The sequence below is a fragment of the Simochromis diagramma genome, unplaced genomic scaffold, assembly GCF_900408965.1.
Source record: "Simochromis diagramma unplaced genomic scaffold, fSimDia1.1 OVJJ01000646.1, whole genome shotgun sequence".
Taxonomy (NCBI): domain Eukaryota; kingdom Metazoa; phylum Chordata; class Actinopteri; order Cichliformes; family Cichlidae; genus Simochromis; species Simochromis diagramma.
Genome location: NW_024387279.1, coordinates 2,255,546 through 2,283,431, shown reverse-complemented (window position 1 = coordinate 2,283,431; position 27,886 = coordinate 2,255,546). Strand labels below are relative to the sequence as shown.

The 27,886-nt window shown below is 41.1% G+C and overlaps 1 protein-coding gene and 1 long non-coding RNA gene across 5 annotated transcripts in view; both read left to right on the top strand.

Annotated features, from left to right (window-relative positions):
- Window positions 1–1,886: 1,886 nt before the first annotated feature.
- Window positions 1,887–8,281, top strand: LOC120715941. Its single transcript, XR_005691766.1, has 4 exons — window positions 1,887–1,898; window positions 2,017–2,019; window positions 2,726–2,734; window positions 8,119–8,281. It is a non-coding gene; the product is annotated as an uncharacterized LOC120715941 (long non-coding RNA).
- A 10,667-nt stretch (window positions 8,282–18,948) lies between these two features.
- The window catches only part of epha8 (eph receptor A8), a 157,898-nt gene continuing 148,960 nt past the window's right edge, over window positions 18,949–27,886 (top strand). For all 4 annotated transcript variants that reach the window (XM_040003199.1, XM_040003198.1, XM_040003197.1 and 1 more), the window contains exon 1: window positions 18,949–19,476. In XM_040003199.1, the coding sequence (XP_039859133.1) occupies window positions 19,389–19,476 (88 nt within the window). In that variant the 5' untranslated portion in view covers window positions 18,949–19,388. The remainder of the gene's footprint in view (window positions 19,477–27,886) is intronic.

Sequence of the window (27,886 nt, the reverse complement as noted above, 5' to 3'; positions counted from 1 at the left end):
AGCGAATGGATGGATGGATGGAGAAAAAAACTTATATAAGGATGGTAAACAGGAGTGAAGCAGCTTACAGTCTTTTGTGTTTCATTCAGTTAAATAAGACACATTAAAAAGTGAGATGTCATGATTGCTGTGTGTTCTTTGAATAGTTCATTAAAAAGAAAACTACAAAAATTTTAAATAACTTGCTAGCACCAAATTACAAAATTATCACTCAGTATTCTTTTGTAAGATTATTATAAGAAGGACATGCAGAGGGTTGTTGTGACAAAAGAGGATGCTAGAGACAAGGTAAGTTGGAGGCAGACAAATAAATGCACACTTCTTCATGATAGATAAAAAGTAAAATTTCAAATGAAAATGAGATGGACTGAATAAAGGTCTTAAAATTACTTTTAACTAAGAACACATAAAAATCATGTAAAGGGAATTCTCTTTGGAGAGCTGCGCATACCAGCTGTGGTTAGTATTGTAATGAGCCTGCGGCAAAAGGCTCTGAAAGAAATGCCAAAAACTGCGTATTAGTGCAATACACCTATAATTCCATTTGTACTCAATTCGTGTTTTTTAATGGCACTAAAGATGTATGCAGTACAATTATTCCATTCCCCCCAAATTACCATGGCATGCATGTCCATGATGAGTGCATGTGAACTTCTCAAAACTGCTCAAACTTAATTTTTTAGCGAGGTAATTGTAACAAAACATTTTAAACCTCTGATATGATGAAGCCAGCAGCAACAGACTTCTAAGCATTTCATATTTAAAAGGAACAGAACAAAACCATAAACAGCTGAAAGGTTGTTTTTTTTTTTCACAATACCTGTAAAACTTATATGAGTTACTCAATAAAGAGGCCCTCTTCACATTTGTCTCATACATAAATAAATAAAGAATATCATGAGACTTACGAAGTATATATAAAATAAATATTTCATATGTTTAGATTATGTTTATTTATTTATTTTATTGTAGGGGTGCTTGATGCTCCACAAGAAAATACTGACACAAATCAGCAAAGTAGCAATCAGTAACATATGTTGGTAAATTAGAACAAATAATCAAAGAAGAATTAATCAAAGTATAACATACTAATTAGAATGAGACGTCTGTCTCTGTTTTGCCTGAGCAAACTGATTTCAGAGCAGATTACATCACCTCAGAGAAATGTAATCTCACTGCACATCAAGCTTGGCTTGACAGACACGTCTGACAGCTGGATTCTGTTTGGCTGCTCAAAGGAAGCATCGCAGATTAACAGAAGAAGACTGCAGAACAGTGCAATGTTAGCTCATTAGGTCCAGCAGACCTGAATGCTTTTATAGGTGTTGCAGGGTTACATGTAGTTACATTAGCTGCCCATAAAAAGATTCAGTCGGAGGAAACAAATTTGTAGAGACAATTTAATTCCAACAATGAATTTAGTGATTAGAATTACCTTTAATGAAAGTTGGTGAAAGGTTTTATTGGCCAGCTCAGTATCTCCACATGGACATTGATAAAGCACTTTCTTTTGGATGTAAAATCTGGGTCACTTATAGTCCTGTGTTTCTCTGAAGCACAGTAAAGAGGGGGACTATTTACATTTATTTTTTCACCTGTCCCGTTTGATTCTTTTGCCATCAGAATTATTGTCTAAAGTCAAAGAAAGATGCCCAACGGATTTACTTTACCAAATGGAAAGTAAATATTAGTCTATTTGATTCACCTTTGCTTTTATTGTTTATTTTATTTTATTTTCACTTGCTATACACAGGACAGACATGACTGGGGGAAAGAAAAGGGAGAAAGAAAGAGAGGTAGGGAAAGAAAAAACAGCGGGGAAGAGGAACGGTGATAAAGGGCAAAAAACAAAAAAACAAACAGACAAAAAATACATATATCAATCACCTGGATCACCTGTTGAGAAAGAAAAAAGAGAAAACAAGCAAAAAAAGAGAGCAATATAATAAACAACATCATCGCGATGATCTATGTGAATATAACAGTAAATACTAAATATTGAATATTATTGTGCAGCACGTAGGATCGACAGCGCACAGTGTGCTTTGAGGTAGGAGCCAAAAAGGGTGTAGTTTGTGTGTGTGAGCACCCGTGTGTACACCTGTGAGCATGAGCGCGCTTGTATTTAAAAGGTTCCTTCATGTAATGATCTGCTAGAGGGTGTGGGGGGCCATAGCCCCGTCCTCCAGGGCATGAAGCAGGCATGGAGGAGATCCAGGCTCCAGACATCCAGTGGCCCTCAGAGCACAAGAAACCAAGGAAGACCAACGGTTCCTGAGTTCCTGATGAAGACTCTTAGGGTCCTGTTGATCTTGTATAGTTGTATTGTTGCATTCCAGGATCCAGGTGTGGGGCATTGAGTCATAGGCCTTCTTGTAATCAATCCAGGCAGTGCACAGGTTGGTCATCCTAGTCTTGCAGTCTCAGCTGACTGCTCGGTCTACCAGTAGCTGGTGTTTTGCGCCTCTTGTATTCTTGCCAATCCCTTTCTGTGCCCCGCTCATGTGTTGAGCCATGTGCCTGTTCATCTTAGGTGCTTTGATGCCTGACGGGAGCTTCCATGTGGTGCTAAGGCAGGTTATTGGTCGGTAGTTGGATGGAACTGGTCCCTTCTGGGGGTCCTTGAGGATCAGGACTGTCCGGCCTTCAGTTAACCAACCCGAGTTTCTCTGGTCAAGTACAAATGTGCTGCCAGGCACTCGTGGAGTGCAGTCAGCTTCTTTAGCCAGTAGGCGTGAACCATGTTGGGGCCTGGTGCTGTCCAACTCTTCATACTGGAGACCCTTTCTTGGATGTCTGCCACCGTGATGGTTACTGGACCCTGTTCAGGGAGGTTGTTTTGGTCTGCCCTCAGATCCACTAGCCACTGAGCATTGCTGTTATGGGTTGCGTCCTTCTCCCATATGCTCTTCCAGTATTGTTCCGTCTCCAGCCTTGGTGGTGCTGTTCTCATATTTTCCCCCTACCACTGAGTGTACACCTTGGCTGGTTCTGTGGAGAACAGCTGTTTTTTTCTCCTACCTTCGATCTCTCTGGTGTACCTCTTCAAGCGGCTGGCCAAGGCTGTGAGTCATTGGTTGGTAGTTTCCAAGGCTTCAGGTATGGACAGTTTGCTGTACTTCTTAGGCACCTTCTTCATTGCACCTTTCTGCAACTCCATTAGTTGGCTAACCTCCCTCCGTGCTACCTTGATCTTAGCCTCTAACCTCCTTCTCCATGGAGGGTACTGCCCCTTGTGGCTGTTCAACTTGTAGCCAAGCATCTCACTGATCACTGCCGCCGTATTGTAGATCAGCTTGTTAGTCTCGGTAATGGTGGCCGTAGGTATCGTCCGTAGTGCTACATTAACGTCATCTAGCAGACCTTCTGAGGGTACTTCACGTAGTCTTGGTAACTGGTTACAGGGGTCCAGGTTTCAAGCTTGGCCATGATCCTATCTTTCAGGTCAGTTCCTCTCGCACTTAACGATTCTTCTCCTATGGCACTTGGGGCTTGGTACCCAATCTCGGGTGGGGGTGATGATATCTCCCCCCTGACCTGGCGTCCTGGCTCCTCCTTGCCGTAGCATTTATGTTGTACCTCGTCAATCTCTAGCTGTGAGAGCAGCCCTTTCTTTTGAATGTTAGAACACTGAGCTACTAGTTGTTTCGCCATCATTGTGAATGTTGGGTATCGAAGCATCCATAGGTCCCTATAGATTGATGATTGAGGTGGAGCAAGGCAGAAAGTTGGTGCCTTATTCGCTGGCTGCTCCAGTCTGCATGAAAGCAGATAGAAAGTATTTAGATGTAGAAAAAATGCTTGTGTGAATGAGCCACTTTGTATAAAATGCTTAGGGCTCAAATTGAGTAGAAGAGCGATATATGACAAACAGTCCATTTGCCATTTACATAACTCCAGTGTTATTCTACATTGTACAAAACTGAAAATATTGTCTGGAACAACAGCCTATATAAAAGCTGTATTTGAATGATTTGGTATACTCATTTTTTCACTGCTACTGTATCAGGTGTACACAAAAAGTTTCAGGAACAGGCCAATAAAATTAAAAATCATATAAATTTTAATCATTAAATTTGCCAGATCTCACAGTTCATAATAGTCTTCGTGGGTGTGTCCCAACAGCTTGCATTGGAACTGTTATACTTAGATCACTCCCTGGAAGTTCTTTTCTACCCACTTGCACTGTGTGTTCTGTAATTTCATTATTAGACAGTCCATTGTACTCTTTCAAAATGACCAGAATTTTGTGTGAGGATCGTTACCTGTGATGAGAGGCGTGTCTCTACATAAGCTCGAGCAATTTACAGCAGATTTCAGTTGAAGAGTCTGCAGTTTCCAAGCCTGAGGGTGAAGCATCAGGTAAGGAGAGAGACTTGGAGCTTGCTTATTATTTTTTCCAACATTCACAAGGTAGTGTACTGTGAATTTGTCCCTCAGGGTGATGCTGTCTGTGTGGAGTTCTACATCCTAAGGCACCTGAAGGAGAAAATGACCTAAAGTGTGGTGCAAGCCAGCCTGCTACCCTGTGCTGGCAGACAGCACACTGAAAATAATTGTTTTAGCCATGAAAACACAATCGGCAATTATCATTTGCCTTACCCCTTCTCTGGAACTCCTGCTTTCTAAAAATGATAATAGGTATACTGAGATCCAGCACTCACCACTAAGTAACAACTGCAAAATGATAGAAAAGGACTTGCACTAAGTAGTTATGCCATTATTAATGAGCCCTGAGAGTCCACTTGCTTTGTTGAATTCTACTGGCTTACTGTAACAAATATGAGTAAATACAGTTTAATAAGAAGAGAGGAGATATAAGAGAAATTGAACATGATTTATTGATATGGTAATTAATATGTGCTATTTGGTGATTAGATTCTCAATGTTAGCTTTTTTCATGAACAAGTTAAACAACCACATCACTGTTATATTATTGCAGTGCTAACCAAGCAATGTTAATTGTTCAGTTAAGTAGTAGTTTTATGACTCTCAATCATAATACCGACCTTCCTACATTTATTTAGAATGAAAAAATGTGGTCATTTACTAGCTCGTGAGGCAATGTCATCCCTTCAGGGCAAGCAAGGCAAGCCAGTGCTTGTCTAGTGAAATCTAAAAATAGATAGAGTAAATGGACTGGTTATATAGTGCTTCCCTACTCTACCTGGGCACTCAAATTGCTTTATATGCATGCCTTTTTCACCTATTCAAACAAACATTTTTTTCCAAGCATAAGTGCTTTCTATTTAACATTGACACATATTCACATTTTGATAGCATCTTGGCCAAGGATGTTTAGCATGCAGACTAGATCGAACCAGCAACATCCATCCTTTAAATCATTGTCATCTTGTGTCTATAGTTGGCTATTGTTTCTGGAAGCAGAATTAATACCCCCTAATTAATGCCCTTCGATTGAAACTGATACCAGTACAGATTGGTACTGATAGGTGTTCTCATGGGGATGTCCGTGTCCTAGTAACAATGACTGAAACTCGTCAAGCTGATATAGAAAAACTTTAATAGCTTGTTTAACATGATAGCAATAAGAAGCTTTAATGATGGACAGGGGAACTCAAGCACAGGCTCCATCAACGCTTACAGATTAGCATCTTTGAGAAATCACTTGGTTGATCAAATGAATAAAGTTTAAACGTGTTTAAAAGTTATTTTGGTAATACACCACCTTCGTTTTCATTAATTTTTAATCATTGTGTGTGTGTATGTGTGTGTGTGTGTGTGGTACATTGTCTCTATTTGCCTTTTTGTACATTCTGTACTGCATGGTACTGGGCAATGCTTTAAAGAATAACTCCAATAAAAACTGTAAAAGGAAATGGGAATTATTTTGTTGTGCAGTAATAAATATATATATAGAGAGAGGTCCAAAGGTGCATGTGATGGACGTGGAACATGAGCTCAGGGAAATTTAAATAAGCTACAGTTTTTGATTTACACTAAACTGCTTTAAAAAAATGATCTTGGGTGTATCTTTAAAAATTATTTATATGTATCATTAATTATTATTTCCCTTCTCTTTTTGATAGAACTATCTTTGTATCAAGATAAGTCATATGCAGAATGTTTTAGCCTCAGGTTTTTTCAGCATGTTATGGCTAAACTTGTCTCTGTGAGCCTACCTGTTAAGTGCAGCACCTCTGCCCCTCAGCTGTGTAAGCCACAGCACCCTGATAAGAGTTCACTGACCTTTGTGTTGGAGTGGGAAGCAGAGAATTGGGAGATGACAAGCAAAACAGACTAGGAGATGCAAAAAACAGAAGAAGAAGAAGAAGAAGTAAGCAGTGTCTTTACAGTCAGGCGTTTCAGATACCCTCTGTTGCCAGAGAGGGGAATTGAAAACGATTATCTCGAAGAAGCTGAATATGTCAGGGCATTGGAGTGGACTGTAGGGTGGGAGATTCTCACTAGTGCTGAGTCTGATCAAACAAGCTATCCAGATGAGAGGAAGATTAGATGAGATGATGGTCTCGGCGGATTCAACTGGCTGACTCTATGATTGCAAACATGTACTGTGGTTACTTTTGTCTAGGGGTATAGTGCAGACTGAATCCATCTCAACTTAATTTAAACACTTTTCTGTAGGGACAGTGTGTGCTGCCTTTAAGCCTGCGCCATAAAGTCTTAAATAAAAACTGGTGTTCACATAATAGCCAGGAACATCCCCAGCATGTACAAATACAGACCTGGTCTTGGTTAAAAAATTAGGTTGAGGACCTGTGTATACCATAATGGCATGGCAACAAAATATAAAAATTGCTCTCACTTATCATGGCACTAAAATTTAGCAAGAGGAAGCAGTTTGCAGACACGACAAGCAAAAGTCAGGACTATAGCTTATATTTAACATAGCCAAATGTTCTTCGATTGATTGATTGTGACCTTTCTGTGGGAAGGGTGCATGTTTCTTCTGTATCTCTGTGGGTTTCCTATCCAAGTCCAAAGACATCCTTGTTAGATTAATAAGTATGTAGTTGTCTGTTTTTCTATGTTGGCTGTGTTATGGAGCAACCGTTTGCCATATGTCAGCTGGAATACGCTTTAATTAAGACACTGAAATGATTATAAAGTATATAACTTAAAATAAGTACTGCTTATTGTTCACATAATGAATCACTCTCCTGTTTACCATATAACTACATTTAAATCATCTGCCCAATTGGCATGTTTTGATAAATTCAACTTGAGTTCAATGGCCATCATTTCCATCAACTTTTTCATGGCATTTCAAAAACGTTATTTGGAGAAGGAGGAAATTGAAGATTGGCTGAACTATGAACATTGTCTACTTTTTCACTTATTTTACGTTCAGTCTTTATATCATAAGTCTGCACCACTGGTGGAATGACTCTTTATATCATAAGGCTGCGTACTCAATGAGTACGTGCTGATGCACCCTGTTTGCTCTAAGAGTGGTAAGAGTGTCGAGAAGGTTCATCATTTTTACTTTACAGCTGGACCAACAGTCATTAAGTTTAAACTTTTGAACTCACTTTAAACCTTAAAACTGTCAAAAGGACGATTAGGAAAGATTTTGGACTCCTTTAAAGGAGGGGCAGATATGCCCCCACCAGCTTTTTCTGTATGTGTCTTTGTGGGTCTCTGCTGTATGTGCTTAAAGGCTCTACACCCTGAGGTTGTGCTTTTCTTGTTTTGCTCAATGTTGTCTTGCTGTTCTGTGTATTGTGATGTACTGTTTTCCTGTTCATATGACATATAAATATGCTTCAAGAATTTCACTCTTTTCCAGAGGATCTTTTTGAGTGATTTAATTTTAATTGAATCTAAAAAGCTGGATCACCAAAACCTCATTGGCTATTGTGTTGTCTTTAAAATTTGTGACCCGACAAACCATCTGCCTGCCTGCCTGCCTGCCTCTCTATCTCGATCTATCAATCGATCGATCGATCAATCGATCAATCGCCAGGTCTCGAGGACAGCAGCCTAAGCAGAGAAGCCCAGATTTACCTCTCCCTAGCTGCCTCCTTTAGCTTGTCCGGGTGAACACCCAACCATTCCCAGGCAAGCCGAGAGATATAATCCCTCCAGCGTGTCCTGGGTTTGCCCCGGGGCCTCCTCCTGGTGGGACATGCCCAGGACACCTGACAGGAGGCATCTTTGTCAGATGCCCGAACCACCTCATCTGGCTCCTTTGGATGTGGAGGAACAGCGACTCTACTCTGAGCTCCACTCCGAGTGGCCAAACTCCTCCAGCCACCCTTTAGAGGAAACACATTTCTGCTGCTTTTATCTGCAATCTTGTTCTTTTGGTCACTACCCACAGCTCATGATCATAGGTCATAGATCGACCGGTAAATTGAGAGCTTCGCCTTTACACTCAGCTCTCTCTTCACCCCAATGGACTGGTACAGTATCTGCGAGTGTTCTCATCACTTGTGAACAAGACCCCAAGATACTTAAACTCCTCCACTTTGGGCAGAAACTCGGCCCTGACCTGGAGTGGGCACTCCACCCTTTTCCTGATTCTCATTCCCACCACTTCACACTTGGCTGTCAACCCCTCCAGTACGAGCTTGAGGCCATCACCCGATGAAACCAACAGAAACACATCATCTGCAAAAAAGCAAAGATGAGATTTTGAGACCATTTTGAGTCGGGGCGGTCTGCTTCTCCCCACCCCAGGGAAAAGAGTAACACCACCTGGGTCTGGGTGCAGTTTCCCCCTCCAGGAGCAAGGGTACCTAGACCCGGGGCTTAGAGTACGCTTGGGGAGTGTGATTGTGTGTACAGTGTCTATTTATGTCTGTCCCACGGACTAACCTCAAATCCCGTGGTGATAGATCCTTCTCTGTGGCAGGTCCCAGACTTTGGAATAGTCTCCCCTTATATATATTAGATCTGCACAAACACTTGAGCAATTTAAATCTTTACTAAAGACACATTTCTATGCCCTGGCTTTTAACACACTATGACCCAAGCATTTTGGTCTTATTTGAATTAGTTTAGTTATTGTTTTAATTCTTTTACTGTCCTATTATTGTTTTTTACTGTTATTATTGTATTACATTGTTGCTTTTTAATACCATTTTTATATTGTTAAGCACTTTGTGCAGCATCTGCTGTTTGAAATGTGCTATATAAATAAATTTGACCTTGACCTTGACCTTGTCTCCACGTTGGGTGAGTGTTGAGTAATTGCATATGAGAGCATGAGGGCGGGAATGGATGTTTGTATCTGTGTGTGCCTGTTTGTCTGTGTCCATATGTCAGGTCGGGTATCAGATGCCACCTCTCTGGGACATCCCAGGTCCTCCAAGGTATGGAGGCCCATCTCCCCCCACCACTTCCCCTACCAGTGGCAGACGCCCTCAGACATGGTGTGTTGGTGGTTCTTTGTGTCCGGGGATAGGCGTCCAGGTACACACCGGCTCACTCCTTGGTGGCTGCGTATCGGGGCCTGGGGCCTGGGGCCTGGGGCTCGCTCGGGCCACTTCAGGGGTGGGGTGCCCTTGGCCTCTCGGCCTGGGGCTCGGTCACTCTGGCACAGCTGGCTGCCGGCGGAGCTCACGGGCGCGTCATTGCAACTCCCCCTGGCTTCTGCTCCGCGGCTGCTGAGTGAGCCCTCATCTGGGACTCTCCTCAGCTCTTTCTGGGACAGTGGCGCGGCTGCCCCTCTGTTGGTCTTCCTTGGTCTCTTGTGTTCTGAGGACCTCTGGATGTCTGGAGTTTTGATCTCCTCCATACCTGCTTCATGCCCTGGAGGACGGGGCTGTGGCCCCCCCACACCCTCTAGCAGATCATTACATGAAGGAACCTTTTAAAAAAAACAAGCGCGTCCATGCTCACAGGTGTACACACGGGTGCTCACACACACAAACTACACCCTTTTTGGCTCCTACCTCAAAGCACACTGTGTGCTGTTGATCTTATGTGCTGCACAATAATGTTTAATATTTAGTATTTACAATTATATTCCCATATATCATTGTGATGTTGTTTATTCTATTGCTCTCGTTTTCTTCTGCTGGTTTTCTTTTTTCATTCTCAACAGGTGAAATTAAAAAAAGTATCTACTGTTTTCTATTGTTAACTAGTTTATTGTGATGGTGTTGTTTTTATTATGTTGCTCTTTGTTGTTTGTTTTCTCTTCTGGTTTTTTTATCTCCATCCAGGTGTTTTGTTTGTTTTTATTTTTTTTTCTTCCCCCCTTTCTCACCATCTCCTCTCCCCTCTATTTTTCTTTCTCTCCCTCTCTTTCATTCTTCCTCCCTGTCCTATCCCCCAGTCATGTCTGTCCCGTCTTTAAAAAACGAAAATAAAATAAATACATAATTATAATAAAGGTCAATCAAATGGACCAATGTGGCAAGGCCATGATGATCCACTTGGTAAAGTAAATCCACTTGGCATCTTTCTTGGCCTTCAGACAACAATTCTGATGGCTAAAGATCCAAACGGGACGGGGAAAAAAAAAAAGAAGAAGTGAAAGGCTTCCACCACTTGGCTACAACGAAAAAGTCTGTCCATAAAAGTTATGAACAGAACGGATGACAAAGGGCAGCCCTGGCGGAGCCCATCACCCACCAGAAACGAGTGCAACTTATTGCCGGCTATGCGGACCAAGCTTCTGCAATAGTTGTTTTGCTTCAGCCACTGTCGAGCTGCTTTCCAGCTGGCTTGTCAGTACCTATCAGCTGCTTCCAAAGTCCCACAGGCTAACCAAACCCAATAGGACTCCTTCTTCAGCCGATGGCTCCCTTCACTAGGGCTACCACCACGACAGTCACGAACCACCTTGCAGCCGCAGCTCAGTGCAGCAGCAATGGATGCGCTGAACATGTCCCCAGTCTCCCTCGGAATAATGTTGAAGCTCTACTGGAGGTGTGAGTTGAAGTTGTCATGGACCTGGGTATCTGCCAGATTTTCCCATTGCACCCTCACTATACGTTTACGTGCACCAGGTCTGTCCAGCATCCTCCCCTACCACCAGGTGGTGATCTTCACCCGAGTGCCCAGAAAATATGGTCTGGTGATCATCAACCTGCAACCTAGTGCCACGTGCACTTATGGACACCCTTTTGTTCGAACATGTGGTTTGCACAGAAGTCCAGTAATGAAACACCGCCCAGGTTCAGATCCGGTAGGCCGCTCCTCCCAGTCAAGTCCCTCCAGGTCTCACTGTTGTTGCCCACATGAGCACTGAAGTCTCCCAGTAGGACAACAGAGTCCAGCATCCCACTCATGGACTCTATACAACATGCCACATTCACACAAGTACTGTCTTTGAAGTGCTTTCTAACTACCATTCACACTCTGATGGATGCATCAGAGAGGAACTTGGGGTTAATATCTAGCCCAAGGATATTTGGCATGCAGACTAGGTGGAGCCAGGGATCGAACCGCCAATCACCAACCTTCCGATCAGTAGATGACCTGCTCTACCTACTGAGCTACAGCCACATAAATTATCTGTGGTGTATCACATCTTTGGAAACCTAAGTTCAGTTTCTCCAGCCCAGGCCAGTCAGTTTAACTAATTGTGTGTATGTGTCATCTGGCATAATTGATAAATAAAGCTTGGTATCATTGGCATAGCGATAAAAATGTATGCTACAGCTTCAATCAGTGTCTCTCTATTAAAGTGACCTAGAACAACAACAACAAAAAAACCTAGAATAAAAAATAGAGACTTTTCTGATATTGCAAAGATGTATTTATTTTTGCTTGGGGACATGCACTCACTGGCTACTTCATTTGTTACATCTTGTTATTACTGGATTGGACCCTATTTTGCTTTCGGAATGACCTTAATTCTTTGTGACATGGACTAAACAAGGTGTTTGAAATATTCCTCAAAGATTTGGCCAATATTGATGTGATAGCATCACACAGTGCAGATTTGTCTGGTTTCCATCCATGATGCAAATCTACTATTCCACCACATTCCAAAGGTTTCCTGTTGGATTGTTTGATTGCTGCACAGATAGACCAGTAAACAGACAACTTTGCCTTTTTGCTGCTAATGCACCAATTGCAGAAAATATATTTGAGGACAATCTACAAATTAAATTCAATTATATAAACAAAAAACAGAAAAAAAGTCATATGAGCTCTTCTTCATGCAGGACATTGTGATGCTCATTTACACTACAACGCATCAATTGAGTACAATGTAAGAATAACAATAGAATGAGAAGAATGTTTGTTATGTTATGTTTTTTGAGCAGAAATACAATTTGAAACTTTTTTTTTGGTGTCATGACACAACAGTTTTGCATTGGACACATTCACGTGTGTAATGTTTTCCTGCAACTGAAGTAAATAAAGGCTTCTTGTGGTATTTTGGCTCACAGTATAGCATAGTGACATCTATTAAACTAACACAAATAAAGTAAGACAGTGATGTTTTTCTGTTTTTAAACAACATCTGTTGTGCTTTTAGTGTCATTCTTGTTAGTTTATGCTCCAGATGACTTTACCTGAACTGACCCGTGTTGGTTTAAATCCGTTTGATTACACTGAGATGAAATAAAAGGAGCTGAACTGATCAAAAAATTAAAGTGAGAATAGCCACCGAGTCAGGGACTGTGCTCTGAGCCGCTCTGTCACTATTGCGCTATATTTAGCCAACACACACCAACAAGCCCCAAAACAGTAAGCGCGCACTGACCCCCACCATCTGCTCACTCTCTCTCTTTCACACACACACACAAGTATACAGACACACACCTTATGGTTTTACCGCCAACTGCTGCCCACAGACCCCCCAGGTAAACCCAGGTGGACTTATTAAGATTCGCGTCATGAGGTGTTGTTACACACACATACACACACACACACACACACACACGGGAGGGGGACTCCAGCAATAGAGTTGTTAGTGAATTTGCTCATTATGGTGGATACATATACTGTATATAACAACAAGGCTTTTCAAAGACGTACTGGGAGAGCAGAGAGCTATGGGGAGCCATTTTAATGAGCTTGGATGTGGAATTCTGTGCATGTGTGTGTGTGTGTGTGTGCGTGTCGGGGGGGGGGCATCGAAGTGAGTGTGTATATAACACATCTATCATGCATTTCTCTCCCTCATGCCTTCAATTATGGTAAAAGGACAAAATGACCCGACAACATTTGTATTGCTCCTGTTTGCGCTCACATTTATATTCATATTCTGAGTCACACATTTATACGTGTAATACCTGGCCCCTTAGAGTGCTGTGTTTCACACACTGTGGGATGGATTTTTTTTTTGTTGTTGTTATTGTTGTTTTTGGGGTTTTTTTTTTATCCTATCACCTCCTTTAGCCAGAAGTGATAGAACACTTTACACAGGTGCACGACTGCTTGAAAATTAACTGCCAAAGATGCAAAAGGTGACCGAGACAGCAGCTCGTGGGATTTTTCTGGATCTGTTTTCTGCTTACACATTTTCAAACATAATGTTAGCCCAGGCACCAAGTCAAGCTCAATGCCACAATCCTGGCAGGTCAGCCAATCTAAGTGCCAGCCCACATCAGCTTATGGCTCAGCTGACACCCTCCCACATAATCATCTTGTGAACACTTTATATTAACTATCTGTAACAAATGATAAATTGATAGTTTAAACACCTTTAGTTATTTACCATTAGCAAGAAAAATAAAAATTAAAATAAATTTTCTTTTTTGCTATACAGACCTGCTCTTGGTTTATATAAACCTACGAGCTGTTTCTCTCACTAGTTAGTTTTGATCCCACTTTTAAATTTTGATAGCTATTTATTTCTTTTTAGGCAGTACGGTTGGGTTAAAAAATGACCCAAGAGTGCGACCCATCTCGCTCTTGGACACAAAAGTCTGATAGACAGTGGTTTTGGGTTCAAATAAAATTGTTTCGGGTTTTTTTGTACACAAATTAATGACATAAACATAAAATATAATTTTACTATTGATTAGACACTAAAATAACTAATCATCACTTTATCATTTATTACCAATTGCTATCATAAAGTTATACCAGATGACCCTTTAGGAAGGACTACTTAATCTGCTTTAGTCTTCCCACAGTTGCTGCAAATCTGCAAACCACTCAGCAGTCCACCTTAACCTCAGCTCATGTTATGTTAAGTCATAGCTGTTGTCGATATGACAGTATATGAGTATAAGACAGCATATAGGATACGAGTGTTTTTCTGCTGCTCTACCTGTATATATGTAAATTCATGTAGATGTGCTCTACCTGAATTTGCATATGCGCACATGGTTCCAGAACAGTACCATAGAGCCTTGCATAAATTTCTGCTGTAAATTCAATTCAATTCAAGTCAATTCTATTCAGTATTATTTATATAGCGCCAAATCACAGCAACAGTTGCCTCAAGGTGCTTTATATTGTAAGGTTAAGATCCTACAATACTGTATTTTTTGTACTTTTTAACTGGTAATAAAAAAGTGTGGACTGAAATGTGTTCATCTTTGAACTCGTTTGGTCAGTTATCTGGTTACAATGCAGCCTTTTATTCTACAAATCCCTGGAGAATCTGACAGAAATCAGTGATTTGTTTTGGTGTTTTTGGCATGTCGATGGTGTTTAAAGGTTCAGAGAGCACTCTTTGCTCTGCTTTGGAAGATTGGAGCATCCGGGTGAAGATGACAGTGTTGTCATCGCAAGCATGCAAGCCTATTAGACAGGCAGACTGACAGTGCAGCCTAGTGGTAAAGAAACGAAGCCTCACACACGAACACATACACACACACACACAAACGCTGCAGACGAGGGACAACTCAGCTATAGAGCATAACAGCATCTGAAATATGATGCACATCCATCCGCATCTGTGTGTTTGTGTTTATGTGTGTCTCGCTCCAGCCAGACGTTGCACGTAGGCACAAAGCTCCCCTATACATGCTGTGGAAGAACCATTATGAACTCACACAGACACCCCTGTGTCTCCAGGCCTGAGGAGGGTGGAGGCAGGCGTTTGGCAGGTGCAGCACTGCCTCAGTTTGGCCTTGACACTCATGTCAACTAACCTCCATCCTCTTTGCTTAGTATGCCAGCTGTCTGTATGTTCACACTCAACATTCACGGACAGGCCTCACTTAAAGCCTTAAATATTTTGCAGGATGAGTAATAGTTTACTTCTGTATGTGTGTGTGTGTGTGTGTGTGTGTGTGTGTGTGCAAGGCCAATCAAGCAGCAGCAGAAGAAGAAGCCCTGTCGTGATGGCAGCCAAGCTGTGACAGTGTTGTGCTGCCATGTCCCAGGGCTCACGGGGCGTACAGTTCTGTTTGGAAACTCAGCACGCAGCAGGGCTGGCAGACCCCTGAGCAGACCTCTGTGACACACAACACAGCTACAGCAGGAGGATGAGTGGCTGGCCCTGTGCAAAGGGGGACTGTGGAGAGAAATGCATTCTTTACTTAGATTTATTTATTTCACAATTTAACAATAAAACATATTTGGACTGAGAAGCACTATTATTAACTGAAGTGATGTCTTCAAAAACATTCCAATAATTATTTTTAAGGTTTTTAGAATTACAATATTTTTATTTATTGATGAAAGTCATGTTATTGTTATTATTACTAACAACTGTAATATAATAATAATGATAATAATTAGAATCATCATCATCATAATGTGTGCAAATTATATCTAACAAAAATCTCTATTATAATCTCTTTTGGATTTATCAGTGGAAGAATTACTTAATGGTAGTATTAGTTATTATTTGTATTATCTCCATTGATAGGACTGACAGTTTTGATATATCATTATTTTCACTGATACAAATAATAGAAATTGATCATTAGTGACGGCAGTAGCAGTACAAGTAAAAATAACTGTACATTGTTATAATACTCTACTACAAGTAATTGAAGCTGGAGTAGTAGCTAGGAAAACCAAGCAAGTACAAGTAATTTTAACACTGACAATAGCTGACACATAACATGATTTGTTATGATTTATTGCTAATATTACTATTATTTTAAGAAGTAGTACAGATGTAATAGTAACAATAACAGTAGAATGAGTAATCAAGTAAATATAATAATATAATTATTATTATTTTTTTTAAATCTATGTGTGGAAAAAAAAGAGGTGAATGTGCAGTAGTAGCATGTAAGCAGCAAGCAGGTGAATTCTGTACATTAGGTGAATTAAATAAGAATAGACAATATGAACATATTTAAAATTAAAAGAATTTGAAATGTACATTATGCCGGTGGGTTTAGAGTGTCTAGAAGAGAGTCCTGTCTCAGTCACATGGATGATGTGAGAGGGCGGGTGTGTGTGTGTGTGTAGGGGGGGAGGGGTTAGGGCACGGATGGCTTGGGGATAGAAGCTCCTCTTGAGTCTCTCTGTCCTTGCCCGGATGATGCGGAACCTTCTACCAGATTGCAGAAGTTGGAACAGTTTGTTGCCAGGATGGGACGGGTCCTTCAGTATCTGCGCTGCTCTAGTCCGGCATCTCCTGGTGTAGGTGTCCTGAAGCAGGTGGAGAGCAATCCTGCAGCAGCGTTCTGCTGTACGGATCACTCTCTGAAGAGCTTTTTGGTCCTTCACACAGCTGTTCCCAAACCACGATGTGATGTTCTGTGTGAGGATGCTCTCCACAGCGCCTGTATAGAAAATCGTGAGGCTCTCTGGCGAGACCCTGAACTTCCTCAGTTGTCGTAGGTGGTACAGGCGCTGCCTAGCCTTTTTGGTCTGGACCTGAATGTGGGCAGCCCATGTCAGGTCTGAGGAGATGTGGACACCGAGATACTTGAAGGACTGCACCCTCTCCACTGGAGCTCCATTGATGATAATGGGCTTGTAGTCTCTGTGCTGACCCCTTCTGAAGTCCACCACCAGCTCCTTGGTCTTGCTGACGTTCAGCTGGAGATGGTTGTCCTGGCACCATGATGCCAGATTCTTCACTTCATCCATGTAGGCCGCCTCATCCTTGTTGGAGATGGCACCCAACACCACTGTGTCGTCAGCAAACTTAACAATGGTGTTGGAGCCATGGGTGGCCACACAGTCTGAAGTGTAGAGGGAGTAGAGCAGTGGCGAGAGGACACATCCCTGTGGTGCTCCTGTGTTGATGGTGATGCTGTTAGAGACGCATCTACCCACCCTCACCACCTGAGTTCTGCCAGTGAGGAAGTCCAACACCCATGCACACAGACGGCTGTTGAGTCCCAGATCCCTGAGCTTTGTGAACAGTCTGCTGGGAACTATTGTGTTAAACGCTGAACTGTAATCAACAAACAGCATTCTCACATAGTTACCCTGTTTCTTGTCCGCGGTCTTGTTTGGTTTTTATGATCATTTTAGGATCATCAGTTACTGCTGTAGACTTTCTCTCGTCTTAATTTAAAAGATAACTTCTCACTTTTATAGTATAATGTAATTTTTGCACTATTTGTATTCCATGTGCTACGATTGGCATGCTAGGTTGGAGCCAAGGCGTCTGTTATTATGCCCGTCCATTTAATTTTTTTTTGTCTGTTTTTTTTTTTTTTTAATTAGCTGCAATTTTTTATGTGGAAAAAAGTAAAGTAGTAGAGTAAGCAGCATTATTATTATATTATTAGAAGAAATGGAAACTAAGAACAAAACTACAATTATCCATAATTAATAAACAGAAAACAGGTTTGATGCTATTTGTCACCAGTAGACACACAGCGAATGAAAGTGCACCAAAGACTGTATTGAAAAAATTTCTCACTACTGATTATTTATTTATTTCCTTTTTTAGTGGAGTCAGAGCAAACCTTATTTGGACAAAAGTGCATAGTACTAAGCTTGCAGCTAAGATTAGCTATTTTAGTTAGCGAGCTGTTAATTAGTGGTAAGTAGCACACTAATAAAATACAAGAATTTCACTTTGCATGAACCCCTTGAGTGGGTTGGCAAACTACAATATTTATGAGGTAAGTCCATTAAAATCCTTCACAAGGCACCAAAAATCCAGATATGGTGGTAAGGACTAGTTAGCGGAGGTGAGAGCTAACAGTCAGCCACTGGCTACAGCTAACTGTCTGAGCAGGCAGGTCTCTAATTTTAAGCCTGAACAAAATACAACTTTTAACACACTTCACCTATTGTAGAGTTGTTCGGTAGGGAGGAAACACTACGCACCAGGGTGTAAACATGCACTTTAATGCTGTAAGGTTGGAGGACCTGCAATTTTTGGCACTTCCTGTGTTGGCTTCATTTTTAAGCTCCAGAGGTTGGTGCTTCGTGTTAACATTGAAACAATAGCTGAGCAAACACTCTCACCTCAAGGTCTGTTCAGCAGCTTGTCTCCAGTTTTTCAAAACATGCGACATGAGCGGACCCAGAACTGCTAGGGATGTTTTGTCAGCTGTATATTGTTAGTTTTACATCAGTTCACCGCATTCACACCTCATGAATGTAAATGTGGTTAAAGTGACATTTGGCAGACTGACCAATAAAATCAATTTTTCTGTCAGCCTTCTAAACCAGTGTTTGCACGCACATGTGCCTCTGCATGTGCAGCAATTTTACTTTACTGTGGCTCAGGTCACTGCAACGAAGCATATCGAGAGTGCGGGGGAAAAAAAGATCATTGATCTGGACAGGTCCCGTGATCTTGCACATTTCCCACCATCGCATGAATCAATGCTTGATCACAGTGCTAGAATAACAGTGCTTCTCACACACACACAGACACACATATGTGAAGTTGCGCTGTGCTGCATCTGGTCATAGTGAAGGTAATAGCTTTATGAATGCAATATGGATGATCGATAACCGATCATTGTCCTTGGGCCTTGCAGACATGCTGCTGTTTTCAGTTTATCCCATCAGTCAGATATTTGCCACTGGGTAGGTGAGAGTGTGTGTTTGTTGGGGAGAGGCGAGCCAATGACAAATGAGGGTAAATAGAGGTAGAGAGAGAGAGGGAGAGAGGGAGGAGTTGGGGTGTAGCACTGTGCCAGCTCATGACCCAGAGAGATAAACAGAAAGTGAGAGTTGGCCAGGCAGGTAGGACAGGGAGGGTGTGGCGTTCCGAGAGAGCTTTCACTCCCAATGCTGCGCTCTAATTGGCTGCCACCGTTCTGACAGACGCGGCCGTCCCTCCCTCCCTCCTTCTGCCTGCCGAAACTCTATCTATGTATGTGTGTGTGCATGAGGGAGCTGGCAGATTGAAGAGAGCCACAGAGGCAGCCTCTAACTCCAACCCAATGAGCTCACAGCCTTCACACACACACACAAAATCTCTCCTCAGCGCTCTGCTCTCACTCTCTCTTCAACCCTGGGACACAAGAAGAAGAAGGAGGAGAGAGCACAGAGAGAGAGAGGAAGAGGCAGTGAGTTGCAGAGAGGGAGAGTGAGGGTGAGGGAGTAAGAGAGGAGAGAGGGAGAGAGAGGCAGAGGGAGACTGGCGGGGTGTGAGGGAGAACACCATGGCTTCAGATCCGGGGCTGGCTGCGATGCTGCTATGGACTATATCACTACAGGCTGTGGGCACCTCGGGAAGTAACAGCAATGAAGGTAAGAAAGAGAGAGAGAGTCTTGGTGTGTGTGTGTGTTAATTTGAACAGACAGAATTAAATAATGCATATAGTCAGACAGCGGAGATTAACTTCATATGTACATGTGGCGCTCCAGTGTGAAGAACACAGCGACAATGAGTCAACGCACGCACACACACAAACACATTAACAAATGTAAACACACACTTCAGAGAGGATGTCTCAACCCAGGGGCAAGACATCAAAGTTTGCTTCGTGGAGCAACTCAAGGAAATCCGCCTGATGTCTGCATGTGTACGTATGAACTCGTCTTGACATTGCTCATATTTGGCCGGGTTGCGTGTCAGCTGCAGTAACAGCGCATGTGTCTGCTGAGGGCTTAGGCGGTGACGTGAAAGTGTGTGTGTCTGCGCTCTTTTTTTATCTGAACCGAAAATTTTCATGAATCCTCACTTGTGTGAGCGTCTTGAAAAAGTGTGTGTGTGTGCGTGTGTGCGTGTGTGTCCCCTATACTCTTGTTCCACACACTTTGTTCCCTAAAGCCCAGCCTGGGTTTGTTTTCTTCCATCCTCTTGTCCTTCATCTTTCCACCATGAGACGGAAAACTGTTGTTATCACTTGTTCAACTAATGCTGCGCACACGCCACAGAGTCCCCCGGCACCTTCCTTTATATTAGTTTGTGAGTGTGACACGGTCCTTGACATAGGTCTGATCTCAGGAGGCTGAGTGACAGCAGCGGCTCAACTGTTAGGGCCTCTTCTTCACCCCTCGTGACAACACTGAGCTTTATCTGCTGCAGGAAGGCAAGAAAAAAGCAGCAAAAAAAGATGACTGTGTTTGTGAGAGTGTGTGGGGCGGGATTGCCTCAGTGGTGGAGAAGTATCCAGTATGAAGTCAAGTAGGGTGAGGTGAGACACGTTCAGTCCTGCGATATCTGCATGTCACATTTTATTTACCTCTCCATCCTTCGGTGGTCCCGTCCTGATTGGTGCTGATTGGACCACAGTGTTCGCTCATATCCACTTCCATGTAAAGCACTCCCATTCTTCCTGTGCCTTTGCTCTTGACATTCAGCCCACTGTGACTGGAGCCCATTGCTCAGACATATATGCTAACTGAATTTAAGAACTTGTCCGTCTCACTCCAAATCTAAATGTAAACGCAAAACAAACAAAAAAACCCAAACAACGCTCCCCCCAAATTGGTAGAAATTCACAAAAGTTTCACTGTCCATCATTTTAGGTCCAAAAGTATCTCAATCCACCTTAATAAAAAACTGTTGAGAATACTGGCGCAGTGCAAACCCATTTAAATCAACATGGTTTCATATTCTAATATTCTAATTCGCTGAGGTAAGAGTTAATATAACAGTTTTCTTAGAAGATTTGTCTTAATTTGACAGGAAATGTGGGAAAAATAAAAAATGATACAAGTGTATCCCTTTGTTATTTTTTGCCTAACAATGAAGACGATCATGTTTGGAAATCCCCCCTAAAAATGCTTTAAAGTAAATGTTATTCCTCTTATTCCCACTGCTTCTAACAAATACAATTTAAAGGTCCCATTCAGATGGTGCAGAAGCTTAGAAAACACGGAAACAGATGTTATGATAGACAGTAAGTGTTTTTATTCTGGTTCTCCCTTTAGTACACTTAGTGTCTTTGTTCTGTCACAGCAAAGTTTGAAAAGCTCAGAATAAAGCTGCTTCTACTGAGCGATTCAAGATCTCAGTCAGAGGACAAATGATTCCTGCTCACAACAAGAAGTTCTCACTCTATTTAAAGAGGACCTCTGAGTGATGGTAATATCTATCTATCTATCTATCTATCTATATATATATATATATACATATATATATAAAACCATCCCTCGAAATCCTATGGTCTTATCATCATTTATCGAAATAAAGACATGCAATTAAGCTCAAGTCAGAAGTTGATGCGAAAAAGATAACATTTTTTTTATTTCGGTAGTTTTGTCTGTATCCCGCTGAATTAAAAAAAAAGAATTAAAACGATGAAACGTTAATTCTCTCCTTTGCTTTTCTGCAGTCTGACCTGAGGGCAATTCTAGATATTACATGTACATGGAAGAGATAGCTAAAAATGCAGATAAAGCGCTAAGAATTACATTGTTGAAAGAGCGGGCACTGCAACCGTGCAGAGCTCTGACTGACTTGAGTACGTATATCAGAGCAGGAGCCAGGGCCAGCCATTTTGTTTTTGTTCATCGTATTCATCGTGTGCAGATCCATACAAATGGCCAGAGGTGTGTATGTGAGGCTGCCTGCGCTTTCACACGCAGTGAGACTTTGAATTGTATATATTCAGCTCATCAAACCTTAAGTGTCCTTCAAACATTGTCATTTAGTTACTTGGAGCAACTCTGTTTGTGTGCGTGCGTGGATCTGTGTTTAGGAGGGGTCAGACCTCGAGGAACAAAGAGACAAAGGGAAAGCAAATGATATTTTGACATCTCATAATGTGTCTGGATGTTCTTCAGCTGGAGATGTGCAATATTGAATCTTGCACCGAATCTATTGTGTGCCCGACAGCCACAGTAATTATTACAGAATCCGATCACTGCTGTTTTCTAGGCAGAAAAAAAGAGGAGCTGTAGGCAAACCTGCCACGATGTACGGCTTGTATGCTTAGCAACGTATTTCATTTGCAGAGATGGAATTTAGAATATCACGAGTCGCATAAAGCAAGGAAGTAAAGTGTGAAAAGGCTGTGCAGCTTGTACAACTTTGTGCCTATGAAAACAACATGGTATTATGGCACAGTGATAATAGTTTTGGTACACAGGCAACGCTAAAGTGAATTGGTTAAAAAGTAATTAACATAAAAACAAATCTTCAATATTAAACAACTTTGGAGACGTGATTTTCTTTTGACACAATTTAGATGCAGTCTTGCAGGTGAGCGCTGTTTTTGATTTTCCTTTTAATCTTGAATATAACCTATAAAAACGAAAATTAAAGAAAAAATTTAAGCGAATTATTCAAATTATTGTAATGAAGCAATCATTAAAAATAGCACTATATCTTTATCTCTAATGTTGCGTGCTTTATCTTTAATGCTTGAGATTTTAATATTTCTGTGTAATATACAGAAGCCAAAGTTAAAAAAAAAACACTTTAAGTAGCACAATTATTTTTAAATTACATTAAATACAGAGAATCTATATGATTTTGAAATGTTCCAGTGAATTATTAAACCCACCAGCTCCTCTCATGATGAAATGTTGTGAAACATAAAGTCGTTTGTATTCTATTCCATTCTTCTTCTTTTTTTCCATAAAGTGATTTTTTAATTTCCAGATTCTGATTGTGTTTCGGAATAACACTTCTTCATGCTCATCATGTTCATCACTTTTTTTCTGTTGACCAAGACAAACAAGCTAGAGTCAGGTATGTGATGGTCACTGGTCTGTAGGAACGAGCAACCAGAAAAAACGAGGAAAAATATCCGTCTTTAATATTCAAATTGAATTCATTTGCAATTGTGTGGTTACACTAAGTTTTTCAGTTCATGTTCAGTGTGTGTTTATTTTTATATAATTTTTTTGCAAGTCTCTTGAAGCTGTGAGCTGTAAACATCAACACCAGCAGCAGACGCTCCTCTAACTTTGAGCTGTTTGCTGCAGTAATAAAGCTTTCTAAGAATCCATTCACAGAGGAAACACTGACCTATTTTTGACAGGTTTTTGAGGGATGAAAATGACCACATTAAAGTTACTGGCACAAAATACTTATCATTTGTATTTGTATCTGCCTGCAGAAAAGTCATTATAGGCCAAACAGACACACTCGCACAGGAAGCAACACATTTTGCTGCATCTCCCACATATTATTGCAACTTTTGCCTGTACGGGGGTGGTGGTTTTCCCTGCGCAGCTTATCCTGTCTGTGAGTACTGTCCCTGACTCAACTCCGGCACACTGTTTCACACTGTCGCATTCCCATCGAGGACACAGAGCGTTCCTTCAGGTAGTTGTCAGTGCTGAGGAACATGAAAAGACCCATGCAGAGAGCAGGACTCACTGCTAATGAGCAAACTGTAGGTAGATGATTATTACAACATACCTCTGCTGCAGGAAGACCAGCTAGGGAAACGAGACCCAGAGGCAGAAAACAATGAGTCGCAGCCAGGATTATTTTTGCTTTACTTTTGAAAAATTTGAGCACATAATTTAAAAAAGGAAATGAAGAAGGAGAAGTTGAAAGCAGCTGAAGTGTTGGGAGTTGCCGTTTTTGCTTCTCTTTGTGCGATAGAAGGCAAAAACAAATTTTTGCTTGTGTGAAAAGAAAAGCTTTTGAATTTGATCACTGCTAGAGTCAGCTCTGCTGTTTATATTGATCTCTCCTCACTCAATGGAGAATGTAGCGCTTTTTCATTTTTTGTCAACATCACACGGAAATAAAACATAGCACGACTTGACAGAATTAATAGCTTAGAGAGGAAACCTTTCTATAACACATTACAGAGTTAAGAAAAAGCATCGTTGCTATTAGATTTAAGCACTGAAGCTACTTCAGCTCCCAACATCTACCAGGTTGCTGGAGAGCAGTTTAAAGGCAGGGTTAGGGTTAAGTTCTCGTCTGTGCCTTTATTTTCACATAGCCAAGTGGATGTTTCCTATCAGAGGCCCAAATATGTTCAAGAGACCCAATTTAAGGTAGCAGCATACAGTTTCTGAAACTATGCTTCTTAGCATGTGGCTAAAATGTACGGCTACCCGCAAGTGGGTTCTGATCTTTTGGATTTAGAGGGAGGGAAAAAAGAAACCAATAAAACATTGTTGCTTTAGAAAAAGTGCTAGCAATTGAGCTTTGTTCATATCAATTCATTTATGTGTTTATTTACTTTATATTATTTGGGATACCCAAAAAATAAATCTCATATTCGAACAACTTTAAGGTCAAAATAAATTCCGGAGACTTGATTTAAATTACCTCTAGTTTTGTATTCCAGTGTTTTCCCCTTCCTGATTTCCAAGTTGTTTATTTAATTTAATTTAATTTAATTTAATTATTATTTCATAATTTTTATTTATTTATAATTTGTTTTTATTTATTTATTTATTTTATTTTACTATTTTCTTTTTATTTTTTTTATTTTATTTGTATTTATTTTTTATTATATTTATCTCACTTGAATATTTCAGGTCATCAAACAAATTTTGATATTAAGGTAAAATAATACTTAATAAAATATAAAATGCAGTTTTAAATTATGATTAATTAATTACGATGGGGGGGGAACTACCCGCACCGGGACTATGTGAAAAAGTAATTCTACAGTTTTGAGATCAGTTTCACTTCACACACCCAGGCCTGATACTTCCAGAAGTGTTACATCAAGAAATCACTTAAATAGAGCCTGCAAAGTAAAATTAAAGCTAAAAGAGCTCAAAATTCAACACACCTTGATATAAGGTAGCAGACGAGTAACAATGTCACTGAGACTAGAAAGTCTAGACTTTAAAAGGTTACAAAGATATGTCGAAGGCTTTGTGATTCCAGTGAATCACTCTGAGAGTTATCCACAAACTCTTTTGGAAATTTTGGAACAGAGGTGAATCTTCACAGGACCCAAAATGATCAAAATTAGACCAAGAGTGCACTGACGACTCATCCAGGAGGTCACAAAGGAATCCTGAACAACACCCAAAGAACTGCAGCCACCACTTGCCTCAGTTTAGATTAGTGTTCATTATTCAATAATAAGAAAGAGACTGGGAAAAAAATGAAAATCACTGGCTAGCAAAAGTAACACAAATTTTCTAGAAAAAAACAAAAAACCACTGTGATGACCAAGACTTTTGGGAAAACATTCTGTGGACAGACGAGATGAATTTTCTGCAAGGTTTGAGTGCCGCTACATCTCACGTAAAACTAATTCATCCATTCATCTTGTTCTACTTATTTTGGGTCGACTCGCAGAGGGAGGAGTCTAAGGTGAGAAGCTCAGACCTCCCTCCTTCAGTTTATCTGGGGGGCACAGAGGCATTCACAGGCCTGCCAAGAGATGTAATCTCTCCAGCATGTGTTGGGTTTGCATTTCATTAAAAGAACATCATACCAAAAGTCAAACATGGTGATAGCGTGATGATCTGAGGCTGTTTTGCTTTTGTTCTACTTTCCACCAGAAAATCCTAAAGGAGCACGTCCTGCCTTCAGTTTGTACCCTGAAGCTCAAAGGCACTTGGGTTATAGAGCAGGACAATGATCACAAACGAACCAACGAGTCCACCTCTGAATGGGTTACCCTTGTGTCATACTTTAAAAAACTTACGTTGATCGCCCTGGGGACCCAAAAGGTCCCGCCCCAAAGTGCAATAAAAAGATTATATATTCATATTTTTTTCCACTTTAAATTGGTCAGTCTTTTAAAACTACTTCTCCCTGAAATATTCATATAAAGTTTTAATTATATTTTCGTTGTTTTAACCCTTTAAATCCCAGGTTTATTACATGAGCGCACTGTTTTTTTTAGCCCCAAAAAACATAAAACTTGAATATTTTCCAAAAAAGAAACATTTGAGGTAATATTCAATTGTTATTATAATTAGGCCTTTACATGGACTAAAGATTGGCACCAACATTCATTTCGATCGCCTTTTATTTTTTTTTTCAGGACCAGAAAATGGTCCCCAGGCGGCCAATGCTGCTGCCGAAAAAAGTGCATCTTCCCGGGGTAAGTCGCGACGATTACCGGGGCACGATCACCGGTCTTTTAGACCTACTTCTCCTTGAAATATTCATGTCAAGTTTTAATTACATTTCGCGGATTTTAACCCTTTATATCCCGGTTTCGTCACATGATCGCACTGCTTTTTTTGCCCCAAAAAACATAAAACTTGAATATTTTCCAAAAAAAACATTTGAGGTAATATTCAATTGTTATTATAATTAGGCCTTTAGATGGACTAAAGATTGGCACCAACATTCATTTCGATCGCCTTTTATTTTTTTTTTCAGGACCAGAAAATGGTCCCCAGGCGGCCAATGCTGCTGCCGAAAAAAGTGCATCTTCCCGGGGTAAGTCGCGACGATTACCGGGGCACGATCACCGGGGACTCCTTTTTCCAGCACACACGTCCGATACCACGTGACAACAAATACGTCATTTCCTGTTGACTAAAAAAAAAAAAGCACCCTCTCACGGCCCTAGGGACCGAAAATGGTCCCGCCCGATCAGCGGGCGAAGCCGCTGCTGCACGCCGGAAATGAGGCTTCCTTTCCCGCAGGTCTGTCTGAGCAGCCCGCTGTTTTCCAGCAGGGATCAAATGTGGAGCAAGGGCGCCACCCGGTGGACAAATAAAAAAATTACAACTCTAAGGCCCCGACTGCAAAATGAAAATGAAACTTAAACATCGACGATCCCTTTGACCGTAATTAATTTGCAGTGAAAAATAGCGTTTATAATGGGTTTCAATGGGCCCAAAACGGTCCCTAGGGTTTTCAGTGTGAGTATTTTTGCTGCTAAGCCGTGTTAGGCTGCTGTAAGAAAATCAGACTGAAATTTTGAATTTTTTACAAAAACGAAACCCGGTGGCAAGTTTCGCTATATTACACCCAACACAGTGGAAATGGCTTTCATACGAATAAAAAAAAGTGGCACAGAAAGGTCCCAGTATGACACAAGTGTTTTAAAGAACAAATCTAAGGCTTAGAGTGTCCCAGTGAAAGTCAACGTTTTAAGAAGACTTTCCACAAGGTTTAGAAATGCGTTTATGGTCATTTCTGACCATTATTCAAAATCCCACTTGTGAGGTCAGACGCTGATATTGGACAAGAAGACCTGTCTCGCAGTCTCCACTCTAATTCATGCCAAAGGTGTTCTGTCAGGGTGAGGTCAGGACTCTTTGTTGGCCAGTCAACTTCTTCAACAGCAAACTTACTCATCCATGTCTTTATGGACCTTGTTTAGTAACAAGTGACCCGTTACTGTAATCTGATTACTTTTTTCAAGTAATGTAAGGGATTACTATTGCAAAAAAGTTACTTTCCCATAAGCACGCTGCATTACTATGTTACTAAACCGTGATTTTGTTTGTGAGAGTGTCTCATGACAATGACGTACGAGCGTGCGACGTCCGTGGCAGCAACAGACGTGTGCAGATCAACAATGGATCATATGGAGTTCAGCTAGAGTACAACCATGCAGCGTTTAAAGCTTGGAAGTACTGACATTACTTTAAATTTTATTCCGTAAAAAGTGACAAAAACATTACCGTCTGCTGTACATTCTGTGTGGAAAGAAAACTTTGTTGTTCAGCGAAAAATTAAACTTCAAATCTGAGCTGGCGCCAAGCACGATCCCACGGGAATGGGAAATTCACAGAGAACCCCCGGATCCTCCCACTGACATAACCGCTGCGGCACCGGGCAAACCTCCACCCGCCCCACTCCTGCTAAACA